General features: G+C 43.3%; 1 protein-coding gene across 5 annotated transcripts in view; it reads left to right on the top strand.

Moving 5' to 3' along the window:
* PTPRG (protein tyrosine phosphatase receptor type G) overlaps nt 1–21579 on the top strand; it is a 773938-nt gene that overhangs the window by 587765 nt on the left and 164594 nt on the right. For all 5 annotated transcript variants that reach the window (XM_070777123.1, XM_070777125.1, XM_070777122.1 and 2 more), the window contains exon 6: nt 9768–9834. In XM_070777123.1, coding sequence (XP_070633224.1) covers nt 9768–9834 — 67 coding nt within the window. The remainder of the gene's footprint in view (nt 1–9767; nt 9835–21579) is intronic.

Here is a 21579-nt window from a genome sequence, read left to right as displayed (position 1 = left end):
TTGGCTTGCTTGCCATGACTCAGAAGCAGCAGCTGCTCACGCCCATGCGTTTCGCTGTGCACCTTGCCCAGGAGCAGGTTTCATCAACAAGAGGCATTCGGTTTTGTGCCGCCACTGACTGGTTTTCTATGTTTGTTTAAACAAAAGAGCTACTGAACACTGTTCACTCACAATGCGTTATCAATGACTATTGACACTGTTTAAGAATTGCTGATTAATATTTTTTTTACCACATTTTCCTGGTTAGAACTTAGATTCTAAACCTATTGCTTCCCTTTAAACTCTCGAGCTGTGATACAACATAGCAGCTTAGGTCTAAAATGGATAAGGGTTTACTCAGAAGGGTGGGAGCTGCCTTTTAATAGTTGATGCAGAGGGAGGACAGTGGCGAAGTGTGGATTCTTTAAGGAATCCTGGGTGCTCACCCCATCTATGTCAGTTTGAGCTAGACTCTCTGCTCTGAAAGGATAAGTGCCATGCTTTGTCCAGGATCATATCCCAGTGCCCTGTTCTTGACATGTGCGTATCTACTGCTGTATCACAAATTACTAGAAGCTTAGAGGCTAAACCAACACACACTTGCCATCTCACAGTTTCTGTGAGCCTTCTGCTTCGTGGTTTCTCAGAAGCCTGCAATCAGGGTGTCAGCCGGGCAGGTGTCTCATCTGAAAGTTCAGCTGGGGAAGGATCCATTCCACTCTCACTTGGGTTGTTGGCAGAATTCAGTTCTTCCAGGCTATTTTCCTGAGGACCTCGGTTTCCTGCCGTTGCTTGCCACACCTGCCCCTCTAGCATGGCTGTGTTTGTCACAGCTGAGTAGGGACTGGTGAGAGTCTGCTAGCAAGATGGAGATTAGAATCCCTTGTTGCCTAATCATAGAAGTGACTTCCCTTTGCTTTTGCCTCTTTCTACTGTAAAAATACAGTAAGATCCCTACAATGTTCAAAGATGCAAGCATGCCACTGTATGCCAGCTGTCATATGGTACTGTTGTAATTTTCAAGGTATAGTACTGTAAGATTGAGGCTTCTCCAATGGTTCAGTGGTAAAGAATCTGCCTGCTAATATAGGAGATGCAGGTTCGATCCCTGGGTTGGGAAGATCCCCTGGAGAAGGAAATGGCAACCTACTCTTCTATTCTTACCTGAAGAATCTCATGGATAGAGGATCCTGAGAGGGCCTGATAGGAGACTATCCATGGGGTCACAAAGAGTCAGACATGACTTAGTCACTAAACAACAATTACAACTGTAAGATTAAAAATATTTTCTTTTTTGTGTGTGTTTATAAAGTATTATAAACCTAATACAGTTTGGTACTATATGGCTGATGGTGGTAGTTGGGTACCTAGGCTAACTTTATTGGACTTAGGAACAATTGGATTTGAAAACACTCTCTCGAAACAGAACTAGCTTGTATATAGGGGACTTCCTGTAGGCCACTAGATCAGCCCAGCTTCAGAGAGCGGAGACCTGTAGGGTCTGAATACCTGGAGTGGGGACCATTGGGAGATTCGTTGAGAGTCAGCCTGTCACAGCATACAGCAGGCACTCAGTGCGTGTGTGTTGAGTGAATGAGCATAAGAGCTGGGTTCTTAGGATTTGAGCTAAAGAGAGCTTATCATTTCCCCCACTCCACCCCCCGCCCTGCCATCACATATGTAACAATAAGATGGGCAAGGTTTGTTTTAATAATTTATATATGATACCTATGTGATATTTATACAGTCTTCCCCATCCTTCATAATGCCATTTGGATCTTTGGTTACTGGACTTAAAGTTTATCCAAAATGATGACCTGACCTACTCCTAAGGAGGAATCTCTTCAAGGGAAGGATCATATGCTTTGTCTCCCTAAGTTTTTCTTGCTGCGTATGTGGTGGGGATTTAAAACAGTCTCCACATCCTGCTTCCCGGATTCTGAGCCTTTTGTAATGGACAGCCCTGAGCAGCTTTTTGCTTCAAGGGAATGGAAAAGCAAGGGTGAGAGTTCACATTTAATATGCTTTAGTTGAAGTCACTCGCTACATGTGGAAACCGCTCTGCTTTCTTCCGCAAGCCTCTGATATTGTCGGAGCTTTTCAGTGCATGGCAGGATTATGAACAAGAGAAAGTCAACATTATCCAGCATTGCAATACCAAATCAAGAGCAACTCGCTGGCAAGGCACTGAACCTGAAATAAGCTTCTCTTGCCCCAGGCTTCTCTCTCTCTCTCTCTTTTTTTTTTAATTTCAAAGGTCATGAGAACATCTGTGTGAAACAGTAGCTTAAGACTCTGGGTCATTCTTTGCTGGATTGGAATTTCTCTCTTGCTTCTTCCCAGTACAACAGCAGCCTTTACACTGAGAAGACTGGCAAGGGGTAGGACAGGCGGGCTCCCCACTATCTTCTTGACTCTGAAACGCAATGCATTAAAAAGATGAAGAAGGACAAAAATCACCACGTGGGCCCCTGTGGAAGTCCCATTTGCCAGGTGCCCTCATCTGCCCACTCCCTTGCTTTCTTCTGCTTTGGCTTTGAAACTGAGAGTTGAGTGAGTCTACAGCTAGAGGAGATGGCACTGTAGACCGAGCCCAGGGCAGTTTGATTCTCATGAAAATGAGAAATTGCCTATATTGACAGTATGCATGCTTGCTGCTGGCAAGATCTGCATCACTCCTGGGCCTCCCTGTCACCCTGCCGGGTTGGCTTTTCCAGTAATAGACTCCTCCAAGCCAAGTCTGACAATTAAGTGGTACACCCTCTGGTGAGCTGGGGAGGTGGGAGCAGAGGGATAGAGAGTGGTCAGTTTAAGCAGACCAAGAGCTTTAAATTTATTTCATCTGTAGCCTTCTCTGGCCATGCATCTCAATTCTCTGGAGATGAATAACTTGTGAATTGACTAGTCTCTATGAATATTATGAATTAACAGGAAGTAAGCCCGTGTCCGTGCTCAAGGGCCACTGGAAGTGAGGAGGGTGAATTTTATTAGCATTTATGATTGTGTTGCTTTCTCACATTAATCCCTTCCCGTGGCTGAGGAGTTAGGAATTTTCTCATCTGCTGATGGAAACCAGTCCCAGGAGTGTGTCCTGTCAAGTGCTGGAAAATAGATGATGATACGGGGCCGTGACCTTTCCCTCTGACAGGAACTCTTCCTTCTCTAGTGAGACACCTCTGTGATGTTTTTGCATATCTATTAGATTATGCTTAACTGTGATTCTGGAAATTTTTGATTTGAAGTTAATCCAAGCCTCCTGCTCAGGAATTCATACTTGGTTACTTGCCACTACTTATCAAGAGACTAAAATCATTCATTTCAGAAGTCCTGCAGCCTTTCATAACTCTTTTTCATCAGCCATGACTGCTTCTGGGTTGTGTCTCTGTTTTCTCCTTGACTTTGTTCTGTGGCAGTGTGGGTGCTAAATGGACTTGAATACCTCTGATTCCACTTTTTGCAATCCCACTGCATCAGTGACAGTCCAGAGAGAATCAGAGAGCATATTTCTGTTATTGTGATGTCAAAAGGGAAAAAGAAATTTCTACCTTAGAAACTGAGAGTATAGGGTATACAAGAAGAGTCATATTTGTGAGTATTAAAAAGGAGAGTCAAGAAAACAATGATATTTTCAACATAGATCAGGGTTAATAGATCAATATAGTTCAATATAGATCAGCATTGTTTCAACAGAGTCAGTAGTTTGATGCTCTTATCTTCTTGAATGTAGATAGATTCTGAGATTATTGACAAGCATTTAATTTATTAATGGCTTCTATGTTGGCTCAGGTGGTCAAGAACCTGCCTGCAATGTCAGAGACCCGGGTTCGATCCCTGGGTCGGTAAGATCCCCTGGAAAAAGGAACACCAACCCACTCTAGTATTCTTCCCTGGATTATCCCATGGACAGAGGAGCTGGGTGGGCTGCAGTCCATGGGGTTGCAAAAGAGTTGGACACTACTGTTTATTAATAAAGGAATGTGGTCAGTGCTCTGTCTCTGAGGCTTAACTTGGAATGCAGTTTTGTAAAAATAGCCAAGTTATGAATGGTTTTTGTCAGGAACGTCTTGAGAGCAACTTTAACTAAACCCTGGTGAGTGGTACCCAAGGTGCTGGAGTCAGAATGGAAGAAGCTGCAGCATCCTTGCTGTGTGGCTCTTTAAGTGATACCTGTGGGTGAAGAGAAGAATCAGATATGAAATCAGATCTCCTAAGAAATGCCTGCCCTTTTCTTGATAAACACTTTAGCTTCTGAGTTCACAGTTACCTGCTAACCATCACTGTGGATGGATCATCATTGCTGCAATTCAGGATGTGCAGAGCCTCTGGTCCTGCTGTTTGTCACTTTCCCCCATAGCCGTGGTTAATGATGTAGCCATTCGCCCTCAGCAGGCATAAATCCTTTTTCCCACATGAGGGCATTGGCTGGATATGACGTTTATAGGACTAACGGAGCAGCTGGCGATGTCGGATTCAAGGCAACTAGGTTGTCTTGGCCATCCTATTCAGCAGATGGCCAGGACTTGATAGATTGAAGATTATTAGGATCCAAGTCAAGGGCCCCATGGCACAGTGGATGGAAAAAGTAAATGGCAGCTCATCTCCGAATGCAGACACACGCAGTCTGGCAGGGCCTCTCTGCTTCCATGTCATTCTGCTTCCAGCAGGAATAAATGGATGTCTGCCTATAGAGCCTAGATTATAGAGGGACATCTCTGGAGATTATCGATAACTTGATTACTTAATTGACAGCTGGCTGAATCACAGCTATAATTTAGAAAGAAAATTTTATGAAGTTTAGGCATCATCCATGTTTATATAAATTTGCCCTTTTGCCCAAACCTACATGTCATGGTTTCCCGTATTGCTGATATCCCTATGTCTTCTGATTATATCCAAAGACAACTTAAAAGCTTTAAATTCAGAGCCCTCTGTTGCGTCAGCATGCTATCCTTTTGAAGATGACTAATGCCATGAAAGCTGCTCTGAATTGGAAGTGCCTGAAGCTACATTTTGCAATGAAAGCAGGAAAGGACTGCTCTCCGGGAAAGCGGTGTCTATTTCTCCTTGTCCATTCTAGGCTCGTTTGTGCAATTGCTGCCTTCTCCATATTACTGCATAACTTCTTTGACTCTAAAGTGGAAGGAAGCAAATTTCAGAAGCCAGGAACACGCCTCATGTGGTTTTAGCAGGAGCAGCATATTACAAAATGGAGTGGATGTCAAATAAATTTGCATCTTTTGAAAATTGAACTCAAAGAAGTATTATTGCTTCTACAGCCAAGTGCATTAAGAAGTCTCAGGGATAAGATGGCTGGTGTTTGACATTCATTTACATTTGAGTGTTTGGGTCAGGTTGTTATCTAGTCCTATGCAGCCCATGTGAAGTGTTGCATTTGGACTCAGCATTAGACCCCAAGCTTCATACATTGCATTCTCATAACTTGATGAGATTGGGAATTTCCCTGGTGATCTGGTGGCTAAGACTCTGAGCTCCTAATCAGGAGGTCTGGTTCGATCCCTGGTCAAGAAACTAGATCCTACATGTCACAAGTGAAAGCTCCTGCCCGCCACAGCTAAGCCCTGGTGCAACCAAATAAATAAATAAAATTGAAAAAAAAATTTAATTTATCATTAAAAAAGCCATGAGATTGTATCCCCATGTCACAGATGAAGGCACTGAAGCTCTAAGATTTCCATCTTCCCCCATCTCTTGGCCTCCTCTATCCTGGGCAGAGATTAAAAGTCACCTTGTACACCTTCTCTGTAGGCATATTTCAGAGGTGCCCAAATTGCTTAGCTAATGTCTCTGAATTTTTTTAAAGTGACACATTGCTTGAAGCAGTGAGTGGATGGGATTATTTCAGTTAGGCTTATGCCTTCTGGAACAAACCCACTTATTAATATGCTTAGGATTCTAATCCTGGAGAAGGCAATGGCACCCCACTCCAATACTCTTGCCTGGAAAATCCCATGGACAGAGGAGCCTGTTGGGCTGCAGTCCATGGGGTCGCTAAGAGTCAGACACGACTGAGCGACTTTACTTTCAAGTTTCACTTTCATGCATTGGAGAAGGAAATGGCAACCCACTCCAGTGTTCTTGCCAGGAGAATCCCGGGGACGGGGGAGCCTGGTGGGCTGCTGTCTGTGGGGTCGCACAGAGTCGGACACGACTGAGGTGACTTAGCAGCAGCAGCAGCAGGATTCTAATCCTGATTTTTAAATCCAAGACATGAACTGGAAAGTAGGTTCCGTATTATTAGTAAGTTACTTTGACCAGCCAGTTAATCTTCATTTTTCTCCCTTTTCTGATCCGTCTTCTAAACCTCAACCATATAAACCAGCAATAGAGGCTGTGTAAATGGACATTGTAGAAGGCTTTTCATTTTCAGAATTGCTTAGAATCTAGGGTAAGGCTCTTGAGCCTGAATGAGACCAGTCTTGAGTAATCAAACACAGAGAGGAGTCAGAAGCAACCAGAAGTTGAAGGTGGATTAGGGTGCCGGGTAATTTTCTTTTTTCATGGGCTACAACATTGTTGGTGGATGTAAGTCACAGGGGATTAGAACACTTTCTTTGAAGTTTCACATCATCTGATAAGGCTGAATGCATTGAAGGGTTCCCCTGAATACAGAACATACCCCTATTATTGGGATCAAAAATCAGAGTATCCAGGGGACATTCCTGGTGGTCCAGTGGTTAAGACCCCATGCTTCCAGTGCAGAGGGTGCAGGGCCCATCCCTGGTTAGGGCACCAAGATCTCACATTGTGCAGGGTGTGGCCAAAAAATAGAAAAAAAAAATAATCGGAGTATCTGTTAAATGTTGCCACAGTGGAAGAGGGGTAACACCATTTTGTAGAAGCACACGAGTTGCTCACGTTGATGGTAAATGTTGTGTTTTGTGACGTGAGATCTCATTGAGAAACCATCCAGACAAGCCATAAATAAGCAAAGTGTATTAATTAAGAAAATGGTTGATATCATAGCCTATCTCCCATCTTCCACCTCTGTACACAGTCATGAAACTCAGGTAAATGTTGCTCTTTAGTAAATGATCCCAATTAGTTAAAACAACAATCATCTTGTTAACTTTCTGATTCCCTAGATTAGCTGGTTGGTGCTTCTGGTCAAGGCCAACTTGGCTGGTCTCTGCAGACTGCAGGTGGTCCTTCTAAGACTGGATGGTCTTAGACAGACTTACTCTCCTGTTTGCTCTTTGGCCTCAGTCTAGGATGGCTTCAGCTGAGACTGCGTGTGTCCGCTCCTCTGGTCTCTTGTCCTCTCTTGTTTCTAGTCTGGCGTTCCTCACCTGGTGGTTTCCAGATTTCAAAGATTAACAAGACAGTATAAACCCTTGCACCCAAGTGCCTGTATAAGCCTCTGTCTGCATCATGTCTGCTAATGTCTTTTTGGCCAAAGCAAATGTGGTCAAGCCCAGTTTCAAAGAGTAGAGAAATTGATCTGCGCTCTCGATGAGAGGAGTAGAAAACCACCTTTCCAAGGTGTGTGTGACAGGGAAGGCGGGAGTTGGTGGCCACTTGCCATTTCCCACATACGTTAGAACAACTTTGAGTAGTTGGGCTGGCATTAACATGTCCAGCAGCCTGAATCTGGACAAGGGAGAAGGGGGACCATGTTTTTGTCTCTAACTTCAATTTGATACGGGGTGTTTGTCTGGAGTGTTGCTTTATTCTATCACTCTTAAATTTGGCCATTCACTGATAGACTCTCTTACCTTGCATTCTTGAATTGTATTTCCTTTTTGATTAAGTTTTAAAATGTTTGATTAGTCTATGCTGTGGTGCAAATATGATTTTTTTTTCCATTGTGTGGTGTTCTGTGGATCTTTGCCTTACAGGAATGTTTTGTTCTATAACCAGTGTATTAAACCCCTGGTTTGAGCTTCCTCTCAGGCTATTTTGGAAGTACACTCATGACAGCTTCCGGAATTCTACCATTGTGCTCTGATACAGTGATCCCTTTTTTTTTAATACTTGTAGTCTTTTTGATGTAGCACCAAATTCCACCTCATTTTATTAGTCTATAAACATAACCCCATACACAGTGACAACTGTGTTTGAATTTAGTCATAACTCAGGGCTCCAGACATTAATATGTAATCACTGTTAACTCAGAGCATCCATTCTGCGTTTCTGTCTCAACTTAATGCGTGGTTGGAATCATGGGCTAGTTAATTCCTTTCATTTTTCTGAATGTTACTGGATGTTTAGCAGCAGCCCTGCCTCTACCCCCTTGATGCTCATAGCCCCACCTCCTCTACCCTTACTCATAACAACCAACAGTGTCTACAGACACGATTACATGTCCCCTGGGCGAGAATGGGGAGATAGGTTAAAATGCCTCCAGTTGAACCACTGCCGAGGCAGAAGAGAGAAAGACATTGCGAAGTATGACTTCTTATTAGAGAGCAAACTAGGATTGGCAACCAGACAAGGAGAACTGTAAGGGAGGAAGAGGTGCACTCATTTTTTCGGTTACCTTAAAATTTAACCTACAATGGCCCTGGATTCCCCTGGACTAACCAGGAAACATCAAGTTGGATCTTGCTACATGTTGAAAGGTTCATCAGTATCTTAACTTTATTATGTTAGAAGTGGCTTAAATGTAAATAACTTCCCTGAAACAAAAAGAAGTTTCAGGAGATATACTGGTCATAGATAATGGATTTGGAGAAACTCGGTTGGAAGAAGTTCAGTGTACACAAAAGCAGAGAAAATCATATCATGGCCCTTCTGATTCAAATGCCCTAAGATCCTAAATGTGGTTAATGGCCAGTCCTGATGCGTCTGTGCCCTGCTCGCTTCCCCTGCTACCCATTGCTGAATTCTTTGGAAGCAAAAATCATTTCATTTGTTGCTATTTCAATATGTGTCTCAAAGAAGGAACTTAAAAACCAAAATTATAACATGCTGGTGAAATTTTAATCTTCTGGAAAAGAGAAGATTGAGAGTTATACTGAGCAGTATCAGAAGTTAAGGGGAAAGTATGTGAGTCAGGATCAAAGAAGCTTGACATTTGAGGGGATTAAAAACTCCAGGAGGAGGAGAAGGGGTGTTCCCTGGTGGTTTAATGATTAGGATTGGCTCTTCCACTGCTGTGGCCTGCATTCAGTCCCTGGTCAGGGAGCTGAAATATCCAGCAAAGTGTGCAACGCGGCCAAAATTTTAAAAAGAAAGAAAAAAAAAATAAAGAAAGCTCCAGGGGGGGAATCAAGGTTGGAGACACTATCTCTTTGAGCTCCTTTCCTCTCTATGTTTGCCCTGCCTGAGTGACTCTTAGAAATGCCTCTTTGAGCATAAGTTAAGGCACATGGGACTGGGATCCTTAAAAAGGAGAGAAGGCTGGCAGGGAACAAATCCAGTTTCAAAAAAGAAGAGAAAAAAAAATCACAAAAAGGTATTGAAATATTCGGTCAATGATGGATTGCTCTCTGATGACTTTCAATGACTTTTTTAGTCGGTTGGGGTCTACTTTTAATAAAACAAAGCAAGGGGAAAGTCTGCTTGCTTTTTAAGATCTTGCTGGGACAACAGTGTTTCTCTCCTGTTCTGATATGTTCTTAGAAGTTTCTCTCTTTTGATTTAGCCTTCCTCACTTGATTTTATGATGTCATAAATCTCCTGTGTTTGGTGAGAGGCATGGTGTATGTGAGACACAAGCAGCTTGCTTGATAGCATCCCCCCTCCCCCTTCTCCTTAGAAGATTAAACTGAGACTGTTGTGTCTGATGCCAGAACAGATTTAACCAATCATGTTTCCTTTACATATAGGTCAGTCCAAGGGACAATTCTGCACTGGATCCTATTATCCACGGGTTGAAGGGCGTCGTCCATCACGGTAAGGCAGCTGCGTACACTTGCCTTTTGCTGGGGTGGGGAGGGCTAAGGTCTCCACCTGAAGGAGTGGGTTATCTCGCAGAGGACGGAGCGTGACACCCATTCCTCATGCCCTGATGGTGAAGGGCATGAGAGCCATTATTTGATGGGTAAAGAGCACACCCATTTATTACCTGCAAATGGATCTGGGTTAACAGTAAGCCATTTGTTTCTCTTCAGGTACCACTCAGAATGCATATGTTATAAATCAGAACCTCTTAAGAGGTACCATTCATACACACTGAACCTGCCACCTGCCTCATAGCTATCCTAAATTGATTCCCTTTTCAAGTAACTTTTCATTTATGAATTTCTTGATTTGCCTCTGAGATTTTGGGGAATAAGTTTAAGTAACCCTGACAAGTCATTAAACTTTGCTGCATGTGAACAAGTACCATCAGCTACTGGAATGGAAAATGCTGGGCCGTGTTCTGTGCAGCAGACATGTCTTATCCTCAAGCATAAAACTGGGAGAGAAAGTAAGATAGATGGGTTCTGTCTTACCCAACCTTTTTTTATTGGAGGAATTTCCCTGCAACTTTATTATTGGCGATGCATCATTACCTATGACATCAGGATCGTCTGATTTCAAAAGTACCCTGTCACGGGGAGGTGTGGAGTCGAGAAGTAATGTAATGATTTGCAAAGTTTTAATAATCTAATTAGAATTCCAAAGACATTGACAGAAGTAGCATTAGTAACCATAATAAATCTCCCCTTCATCTCCACGGCTGTGATAAAACATCTTCACAGCTTTCTGGGAGGGTGTCTTTCCACATTAGCCAACTCTGCCGAGCTTAACAAACATTTTACCCCCTTTCTCTCAGGGAAACAAAACCAGTTTTCAGTGAAAGCAAGTAGGATTTGGGATTAATTCTTCTGCTCTTAGACCTGTTCAATCGTACAGCAGGTAACAAGAGTAACCTGCTACTTACTGCTAGTAACCTAGTAAATGTAGAAAAGTAAGATGACTTGAAAACACCCCATTGAGGTTTTCACTGTAGGAAATTCCCATTGCTTCTCTATTTCTGAAGAAATCCCCTCACACAAAATTGGGAAGTAGGTGGTATGGACAGTTCCCTTAGGGAGCAAAACACTTTTGCCAGCTCTTAGGCTGTCTGCCCCTTGGTGACATGATGCTGATAGCAGTATAGGAGGTAGAGGATAGCAATATAGGAGGAGATTTGCGTTGTACTCTGAACACTTTCAAAAATGCACAGGATGTTGGTGTCATGGGCAACACGCTGTGTTCTCTGAGCTCTTTCTCAGAGGATGCCCTAGAAATCTCCATTGATGAAACAGCTTCTTGAAATTCCAGCCCATTGTGTAGATGATAAGTTTGGGGGGTTCAAATGTACTGAATGATGGACAGGCCTTCCTTCCCCTGGCTCTTCTTGGTGTTATAATACAATCACCCCACAAAGAATTCTAGAATCTTTAAACAGGTACCTCTTCTTCAGCCTAAGAGGAAGTGCTCCATCAGCTGTGGCACTTGAATGGGTCTGTGGCATCTGTCATTGTCTCCACAATGATCAGTGAAGAAGATTCCATCTGTTAGAGAGAAGCAGTAGGCTTCCTTTAGTCCCTAAGTCCCCAGACCTCAGCAAACGCACTGCATTGTGATCATTTGGTTCATGCGCTGCATGCTGGCTTGATCGTGTTATCCTTCTTCATTCTGCACAATTACCCTCTAAGAGGCTGTTATGTGTAGGGATGTGGTACCTGTTCTGGCAGGGATGCCCACGATGTGGTTTCAACTCTACCTCCTAATTGAAAAATCAGAGGAGACCTGCGAAAAATAGCTGCAAAGGAAGTTCACTTCTTCTTCTTCTTCTTCTTCTTTTTAAATTTTTAGAACTCAACATTCATGTCAGTGTAAGTCAGAAGTCATTATCCCCTGGAAGGGTGGACAGATTTCTTCTTTAACACACAAGGGAATGTGTTTCTTTTGTCTCTTAAAATCTGGAAATGCCCCCTTTGTAACTTTTTATTTTGTATTGGGGTATAGCCAATTAACAATGCTGTGATCATTTCAGGTGAACAGCTAAAGGACTCAGCCATACATATGCATGTATCTATTCTTCCCTAAATCTGTTTATTAATCGTTGATATTTGACAGGAAGGCTTGAGCGTTCCTATTTGTGAGTATGTTTGGTTCAACTTTAGTCTTCTGGTCAAAGGCTGCTCTTGGTTTGGGCACATATGGCTGGCATAGCCCTAAGGCTTCCTTGAATTATTCATCATGCCCAGTTATGGAACTCGGATCAAGGTTTCTAATGTCTGGCTTTTATCCTGATTATGTTAAGTAACATATACCGCAAAGGGCACCAGACATGTGCCAAGCTGAGGTGAGGAACTGCAAAGTCACTTCTGCGAACAGAACGACCTAGCCTGGGAGGAAGCCCCAGCCATTCTGGGAGAGGATGCCTTCCATGTTCCAGCACAGGCCTCATCAGGGCCTTGTGGTTGGGGTGAGAGTGTGGGCTTTGGAGCCGGACTGGCCTTGGTGGGGATCTCGGCTTTGCCACTCCCTAGCTGGTTCGACAGCTGCCTCTTGAGCCCCTGTGAGGAAGTTCGCTTGTTTATTCCACAGAAGTGTTGCACGCCCACTCAGTCTGGTTGCTGGACTGATGCACTGGTGAAGACAGACACAAGCCAGCCCTCAGGGACCCGGGAGGAGATGAACGCCACCCCCTCTCCCCTTAGCCTGCCCAGACTGTCTCCCCTTCTAGTCTTTGCATCTGCTGTTTCTGTTTCCTCTGCCAGATAAGTTCAGCTCAGAACCCAGATGTCTTCCTCTAATTATTTCAGGTCTTGGTTCAGATCTTGCTTCCTCAAATAATTCTTCTTTTATCCTACCCAACTCCCCGCCGGCTCCCCACTCCCATCATTCCTTGTCATTTCATCTTAGGTTTCTTCCTTTGGAGCTCTTAAAGGTATCTGAAATCATGTTGTGTGTTTATTCCTGTGTGAGTGTGCTCAGTCGCTCAGTTATGTCCGATTCTTAGGCCCCCAGGCAGGAATATTGGAGTGGGTTGCCATGCCCTCCTCCAGGGCGTCTTCTTCACCCAGAGGTCGAGCAATCATCTCTTGTACCTCCTGTCTTGGCAGGTGGGTTCTTTACCACTGAGCCACCAGGGAAGCCCGTTTACCCCTGTATTATCTCCTTAAGTGTAGGCTTCATGGGAGCAGAACCCATGTGTATTTAACAGCTAATAGATCCTCAGGAATGTTAGCTAAAAGTGTGAATCAAGTAAAGATGCAAATAGGTGAAAAATATCAAAATATAAAATTGGAAAAAGAAGAGGAGGAACTAAAGGCTGCTTAGGCTTTGCTTTCATTGGGAAGAGAAAGAAGTAGGATAATGTCTTGGAAACTTGATTTTGCACTCTGTTCCTGGGCCGTGGTTGACTCTCGTTTTGATAACTCCCATCACTTCTGTCTTTCTTCCAAAAGAGAAGAAACATCTGAGATTGCTTTAAAAAAAAAAAAAAAAAAAAAAAAACCTCCTCTTGAACTAGAAGTGTTTTGAGTTGAAGGTCCTATGAGGGATTTGAATGCTCTGTTAATGTGATGAGACATAAATAATCATGCCCTTCACAGAGTGTCTGGCTTGGGAACAATGATAGAGACATGTACAAAGAAGAAATCAATACGGATTTCTGTTCCAGTTCACCATTGTCTTTTATTTCCTCAGCTCTGGGAGTCTCATCTTAGAATATTAATTTCTCATTAAATGAATTTTTTTCTAATAGGAAGAATCTTACATATTCCTCCAGCTGAAATGGCAGTGAGGAATCTGGTTCCCCTAGCCAACCATTGGCCTTTGGTCACTAATGTCCCCTGTGAAGCAGATGAAAGATTGGATTTCAAGGGGAAGAGACTGCCTGGGAAGGATAAAGAGGAGAGGGAGCGGGAGTGGGTGGGGAGAGCATTAGAACCCCAACACAGGTCTGACACCTCCAAAGAGAGGGAAGCTAGGAGGACTGGCTGAAAGCATCTCTAAGGAAGTTTCGGCTGGGCCCTCGGAGAACCCCAGAGACAAGGCTGCCAATAAGAGGAGTCCTCTGTGTGCAGGAGTGACCCCACCTTACCTGATGTGGTCACTGACTAGACATCCTAACACGACCGGTCTCCCTGGAGGCACAGCGGCTGACAAGCCTCCTCACAGCAGCTTGTCTCTAGAAGGAAGATCTTAGGGGTTCTTCCATGACTGGTCCAGCTATTGACGTTTTCCTTCCAAAGACGTTTTCCTGATCACCTTGCCAAAAAGTTGATGACTTGTGCCTCTCACTTTTCCCATGCACAGAGCTTTTTACAGGCACTCCTTGCTGCTTTTGTGCACAGTTATTAAGCACCTAATCTAAGTACACCATGAAGCCACGCGTAGAGAGAGAGCACAGCTGAGTTTATAGACAGTCAGGAGAGACATAAGGTTAAATATGTAATTACAGACTTTACTCAGACTTGGGATTACAGAGCAGGCATCTCAGACAAAATGACCCTTGAGACCTAAAGAGTGCATAAACATTGTCCAGGTAGAGAAGGGAGCCTAAGGTTTCAAGCAGCACCAGCATAGAGGTGGCATGTTTGAGACCCTGAGCTCTGAAACCTGGCTTCTCTCATGCTGGGGAGAAATACCTGGAAATCTCTTGGCAGTGGAACGTGCACTCTCTTAAGGGTTCATTTTTCTATGTAAATTGTGATTTTTACAAACTTGAGAGGCGTGAAGAAATAGAATGAAGAGAGGTGATTTGCCATTGATTCTGATCCTGTCTATCTCTTGAGCCACAGATTGAAGCACTAAACTGTATCTAATCAGAGAATTTATTTACACTACCAGTAGCATCTGCTGGAAAGGAAAGAAATTGTGAATCATATTCACTGCACCGAGTCAGTCATTCACAATGCTTTTTGTATGTAAGAACCAGGACTTGTGAGCAGCCACGCCTGATAGAAATAATTGGTTTCAAAGAATTTAGTCTAATTCTAATTTTTTCAAAACCCATTAACAAAAATAAACTTGTATGTGAATTAGTATAAAAGCCTGACTTAGTATAAAAACATACCATTTCCCTAATAAGTATTTTGTACCCAATTGACCAGTGCTAAGAAATAGACATTGTATAATCTTTCAGTGAAAAGGGATGTATTATTTTTCTTTCCGTTTTCAGATTGTCTGCTTTCTATTCTTTTTCATAATATCTACCCAAAGAAAATCCAGCAGACTCTACATACACCTAGTCTAGAATGCTGTCGGGCATGGGAAGACAAACCATTCCCTCCTGTCAATCATCCAAGAAAGATTTGGGTTTTTTGAAGGAAATTTGATAGTAGTGATAGTTTGATTGTTTGACCTTTGACTGTCATCTTTTTTTTAATGTTTTTTGACACTCATTTTTATTTACTTACGTGTTTGGCTGTGCCGTGTCTTGGTTGAGGCATGCGGGATCTTTAGTTGTGACATGCAGGACCTTTGTTGTGGTGTGTGGGATCTAGTTCCCTGACCAGGGACTGAACACTGCACTGGGAGTGCAGAGTCTTAGCGGCTGCACCAGCAGGGAAGTCCTGAGCTTTGACTGTCTGTTTCTCTTTGTGATTTCTTTTTCCTGAATGTACTACTTTAATGAGCAGGAAGGTATCGTCCTCATTCACAGGAAACGTAAGGAAGACAGTTAGAAATTGCCTCAGACATTAGGCAGAACAAGATGGCTCTTCGCTCTGTCTTCCCTTCCCGCACGCTTCTAAGAAAGTTATCAGTGAAAGCGCACATACATTATCACCCGAGAATGACTTTCTAGTGGTGTCACACAATGAGGCTCCCACAGGCTTTACTTGTTAAAACTCAGCACAGTGGAAGTTGAGTCTATGAAAGATCAAAACTTCCTTTGCAGAACGCCTCCCCTAACTGACTAGTTTGTTCACTGGGCTCACTTAGAAGGTATTTTTTACTCGTCTTCTCCCCTGCTCTGGGATACTCATCATCCACTCACCAGGTCTATGGACAAAGTCCATGAATAGCTAGACTCAATCTAGGCACCTCGCAGAAAGGGAAGTGATAACATAAATGCTGCAAATCTACGTGACTGCCAGCCAAGGGTTTTTATTCAGTGGTGAGATCTGCTGTGTCTGCGTCTGTTCTGTTCTCCATATCCCACCTGCGAGGACTGAGGTGTCCGTGATCGACGCTAACCTGGAAGAGACTCCAGTCATCAAACAATCTGAATTCCTTCTAAAGAGGTGGGTAGGCTTTGCCTTGTCAACTGCCAATGCCACAGATAGACTGTTTAAAAAAAAAAAAAAACTAGCCCTGAGCACAGCACAGTTGACACTCCAGGAGAGGTACTGTGGGGACTGCAGATGGTGCAGCCTTTCCAGAGGCTGGGTAGCCTTACCCTCTGAGCCAGCAATTCCACATGTAGGTATATACCCAGGAGAAATGGCCACAGAAGCGCTTGTACACAGGAGCTTTGTTTATAACAGCCCCCAAGTGTAAACAGCCCAGATGGCCTCTAAGAGGAGCCTAGATATACAAGGTTTGGTCTAGTCATAGTGAGGGAATAGTCTGCAGTAATGCAAAATGATGAACTTGATTCACACAAAAATGAAAGCTCATGTGCTGCATGGTTCTATTTATGTAGAGGTCTAACATAGACACAACTAACCTTGGTAGTAAGAGGCAGAATAGTGGGGCAAAGGCATACATACACTGAATGAGAAAGGACCCAAAGAAATCTCCCGGGCAATAACAGTATATAGATCTGGAAAATGATTAGATGTTACAAGTAGAATATAAACATTTACCACACTGTCCCCTTAGATTCGTGCATTTGACTATTTGCAAACCAAAGAATAGCACATGTGCATTATATATTAATTTCTCAAAGATATTATATTCACAAAGATCAAAAATAATCTGGTACCATGCACCAGGTAGTCAATATTAAAAATCCTGACCATATCAAGTGTTGGCAAGGATATGAGTGCCAGGAATTCTCAGGTCTCCTGGAAATGGTTTGGCAGTGTCTAGTCGAATTGATTGAGTAGTTGCACTGCTGTGTATGTCCCCTAGAAAAACTCCAATAAAAGCACACCATGAGCTGTGTATGAGATTGTGGTGTTCGTCGTTTTTCCTGACTGCCAAAACCCAGAAGTGCCTCAGATGCCCATTGTTAGCAAGCTGGATAAATACAGTGAAGTATGGTCATACAACGAAACAATTCACCCCAGTGAAAAACGTGTGGAGTCTTGTGGCTCTCGCCAACATGGGCACATCTGAAAACCGTAAGGTGGTGCAGGAGCCTGAAGAATGCGCTGGATGTTAAAAAAAAAAAAACAAAAAAAAAGGTGGGGGTGGGGAACCAGAAACCAACACAGCATTGTAAAGCAATTTTCTACCAATTAAAAAATAAAACTTTTTAAAAAAGAAAAGGAAGTCCTATTCTGTTGTTTAGGAGTGCACATGTCGGTGGTAAAAGTGTAAGAAAAGGAAATAGTGATTATTTGAAAGCAAAGGTTTCTTTTTGGAGTGGGGAGGGAGAATGAGGAGGACCTCACCCTGGGAGGGTGGCAGGTCTCTTCATGTTCAGAGTGGTGTCAGTCCAAGGTTCACTTTAGGATTATTGATCAGCAGGACATTTGTATCTGTGTACCTGTCTGCATGTGTGTTAAATTTCACCATCAAAGACACTGATGAGCATTAGAAAGTCAGAGATGCAGGCAGGGCTTTATTCTGGGACATATCAAGTACCAAGTGGCCTCACAGCAAACAAACAGACAGCGTTTTTGTTTTTACAAACTTTTTATCATAAGTACCCCTGACATGTAGTTTATTCTCTCTACAAATTGATTGCAAGACCCAGGAAAGAACTGTGGCTATCTCGGGATTGTATCATTAAGCAATGACTTTGGAAGCCAATAGTTCCTTGTGGAATTTAGAAAAGAGAAATCGGAAACCAAGGGGATGAGGTGGCAGGTGACAGGTTTGAAAACAGAAACTCCTCACTGCTAATGTGCTGGTACATGCTGGCTCTGCACCAGGTCAGGGTGTAATGTGCCCTGCAGCCATCACTAAATCCTCTGGAAACCCTCTGAGATACAACTCTCACGTTCCCCGTTACATAGGAAGGCAAGGAAAGCAGGCAGTACCTGGGTGACTTGAACCAAGGTCTTCGTGACTTCAGACTGCCTCTTATTATTCCCAGGCCATCTCCTGCTCTGTTCTTGGCCAGGATTACCATTTGCTTCTTTTAGTTGATTGAAGCCCATCATATAGACTTGTTGAAGGGGCAAGTGAAGAAATACTTGAGGACCATACTCTCATCATCACTCCAACACCATTTTAATTATCCTTGAAGCAAAGAGCTTAGCCTGAACTTTCTGTCCAAGACTTAATGGCTGAATCTCCTGAAAATATCTTGCATGGACTTCGGAAAAAGACATCCTAACGCAAGGAACATTGATAGCAAAGTATACTATTAGTCGGAAATGGCTGTATTATTATAATCCAGCAGCAAGGAGATGAAGGAGAGATGAATTGATGTGATCTGAGGGGTTCTTGCCTGTTTTGTGTAAGTGAACTTTGAACCCCTTGATCATAGCGTCCATCCATCAAATGCTTATTAAGTGCTAGTTTGGGTGTTGAGGGCAAAATGATCAACTAGATGTCCTCTGCCTTGGGAAAAATTTTAATCTCATGAGGATTTTTTTTTTTTTTGGTTCTTGCCATTCTTGTTGTTGAAGGTCAAAGAGATTATTATTTGACTGCAGAGTCATCTCATGTGTTCACGTGATTATAGTTGGCCTGGAAGGAATGGAATTTGAAAAGGAATTTGGCATTTCATGGTTTGAAAGGAATTTTTATTTTTAAAAAATTTGCTTATGGGATAATTTTAGAGGAGTGGAATTTTGTTATTTTTCATTTGAAATTTGACTCTTCCAGAACATTACTGAACAAGGATTCTAGACCAAGGCTATAGAGTTCAGGTTGTCTTAGATTTGAATGCTGGCTCTGAAGCTTGGGAGCTGTGTGATCCTGTTCAAATCGGTGGTTCTCTTTGTCCCTGAGATTTCACCTGGGGGCGTGGTGATTATGAAAGTATCTGCCTCGTATTAATGATAAATGCTTTAAGACAGGGAAAGTACTGAGAAGGAAGGGTGCCTGGCATGTGTCCACTGTCCTTGAAATCAGAGGTCAGGAAATACAATCTGTGGGCCAGGTTTGGCCCACTGCCTTGTTTTTGTAAGTAAAGTTTTATTGGAACACAGCCGCACCCATTCATTGATTTACTTACCGTCTATGACTAGGGCTTCCCTGGTGGCTCAGATGATAAAGAGACTACCTGCAGTGCAAGAGACCCAGGTTCAATCCCTGGGTCTCGAAGATCCCCTGGAGAAGGGAGTAGAAACTCACTCCAGTATTCTTGCCTGGAGAATCCCATGGACAGAGGAGCCTGGCGGGCTACATACAGTTCATGAGGTCCCAAAGAGTCTGACACAGCTGAGAACTAACACTTTGATGACTGCTTTTACACTATAATGGCAGAGTTTTGTAACCGAGGGACTCTTTGGCCTGCAAAGCGTTAAATATTTTTACTTACTCACTGGTTCTTTACAGAAAAAATTTGTCAACCCTGCCTTGTCTAAATGGTAGTAGCTATTCTGGGTCTACTAATGGTGTTGCTTCGCGCAGTGGTATGTGCATTACTTACCATATGATACACTCTACAGAGATGGGCTTCCGTTTAGATTTTGCCCAAATTGCTACATCATCCAAATATATTTCAGTGGAATTAAAGAGGGTTCTGTTCTGTTTTAATGTTAACCTTCAAGAAAGAAATCATTCAGATTTCCTCCCTCTTGAAGGGAAAAACCAGTGCTCTGTTATTTACGGGCCACTGATAGTTTTGAACATCTTAACACGCGACAGAATTTCCCCTTTGAAGTTTTCTGTTTCCAGCATCTAATTACATGGAACTTTCCTGAAGTGAGTTATAAATATGCAGCACCCTGCACTGGACTAATTTGCTCATGTCTGTTGTGGATCCGGGAAGGGCAGATGCTTATCTGAACCCCCTTTGATCTCAAAATCTTCTAGAAACAGGCCCACTTCAGCCATTTCCACAGTTTCCTGGATTTGGGTGTGTCAGAACCACCACCATAGACGTGGGCTACTTCCATGTCTTTTCTTAGCCAAAGCCAGGAAATGGGATGCTGTGGGCTCTTATCACTAGGAACGCTTTTAACAATCATTGAGACAGAAAAAGCCTTCAGAAGTGATTCCTTTTAGGTTAGATTTGAATTTGGAGGCTCCTTCTCATTTAGCCAGCCTTCTTTATCAGTGTATCATCATGAGAACAGGATTGTGGGAGCCCAGGGAAATGCCCGTTTCCTGACTCTTTCACTGGGGTGTGGAGGGCAAAGAGACAGTTTTAAAATGTCTCCACTGTGTCCTGCAGAAGCACTTGGTCAAGTGCGTGGGGCTCCCTGGGTGACTTTGCTACCCTAGTCTGTGCACGCCACCTTGGTGTAGTAGAAGCAGGGTCATGTCATGGCCAAGAGCACACGCTCTGGGTTTGAGTTTCAGTTCTGCTTTTGAGTAGTTGTACAGCCTGCACAAATCACTTCATCTCTTTGTGTTTAAATTTTCTTAGCCATGTAAAGTGGTAATAGTAACACCACTTACTGGTTTTTCTCGAGGAGCCAGTGACTTGCCAGTGACTTACTGTACATACTTGTGCCTGGTACACGGTCAGCATCCAGCGTCAGCGGTTATCACTGCCCTCCCCCACCCCTAGCGACAAGTTACTGTTGTTACCTGGGTGTTTTTTGTTGTTGTTGTTTTTTTTTTAATTTGTCTGCACTGTGTCGGCTGCAGCACTGGGATCTTCGATCTTCATTGCAGCATGCAGGATATTTAGTTGCAGGAGGTGAACTCTTGGTTGCAGCATGTGGGACCTAGTTCCCTGACCAGGGATGGAACCTGGGCCCCCGGCACTGGGAGTCTGGAGTCTTAGCCACTGGGCCAGCGGGGAAGTCCCTGTTGTTACTTGTTGATGTGGGTATGGTGGAGGCCATGAGGCGACAGGAAATAATTGTGGATCTCTGAGTTCTGCCCCATCACCACCTGGCTATTGAAATAGAATGTGTGTTGCTTGACTTAGTTGGGTCATTCAAAAATCAAATTAAGTGATGGAGAAAACGATCACAAAGTTGATTCGGGAGAGCCGGTGCCTTTGAGGTGAAGGCATAGGGAAGTGGACCAGGAACCAGAAAGAGGCTGAAAGGAAGAAAGGGGAACCTTTTATCTGTTAACTTCTTGCTGTGTGCTGAGCTCTACCTGGACGTTTTAAACATAGAGTGTCATTTAATCTCAACAGTAGCCCAGGGAGATACGAATTCTGAATCCATGGTACAGATGGGTAGACTGAGCCTCACAGAGCTGTCTCATTTGTCCTGGCTCATATCAGTGAAACAGTGATTTGAACCCATTTGTATTAGACTCAGATTCATTCTGCTGGACCAGTTTTCATTTCCATCCTCGACTGTCTTCCTAATTATTGTCAAAATCACTTACCTCTGGGTTTCTGCCTAGGTTTCTCCTCTCTGAATTAGGTCATTAACTGAGTGTCTAAAAGAATATACACGCCATGTGAGTTATGGCCACCAGAACCGTGTCAGGGGAGAGGCAGGCAGTGAAACTGTTCAC

Source organism: Bos indicus, chromosome 22 (assembly GCF_029378745.1).
Source record: "Bos indicus isolate NIAB-ARS_2022 breed Sahiwal x Tharparkar chromosome 22, NIAB-ARS_B.indTharparkar_mat_pri_1.0, whole genome shotgun sequence".
NCBI lineage: Eukaryota > Metazoa > Chordata > Mammalia > Artiodactyla > Bovidae > Bos > Bos indicus.
The sequence above is the reverse complement of the archived record's forward strand: the minus strand, read 5'-3'. Positions and strand labels throughout refer to the sequence as shown.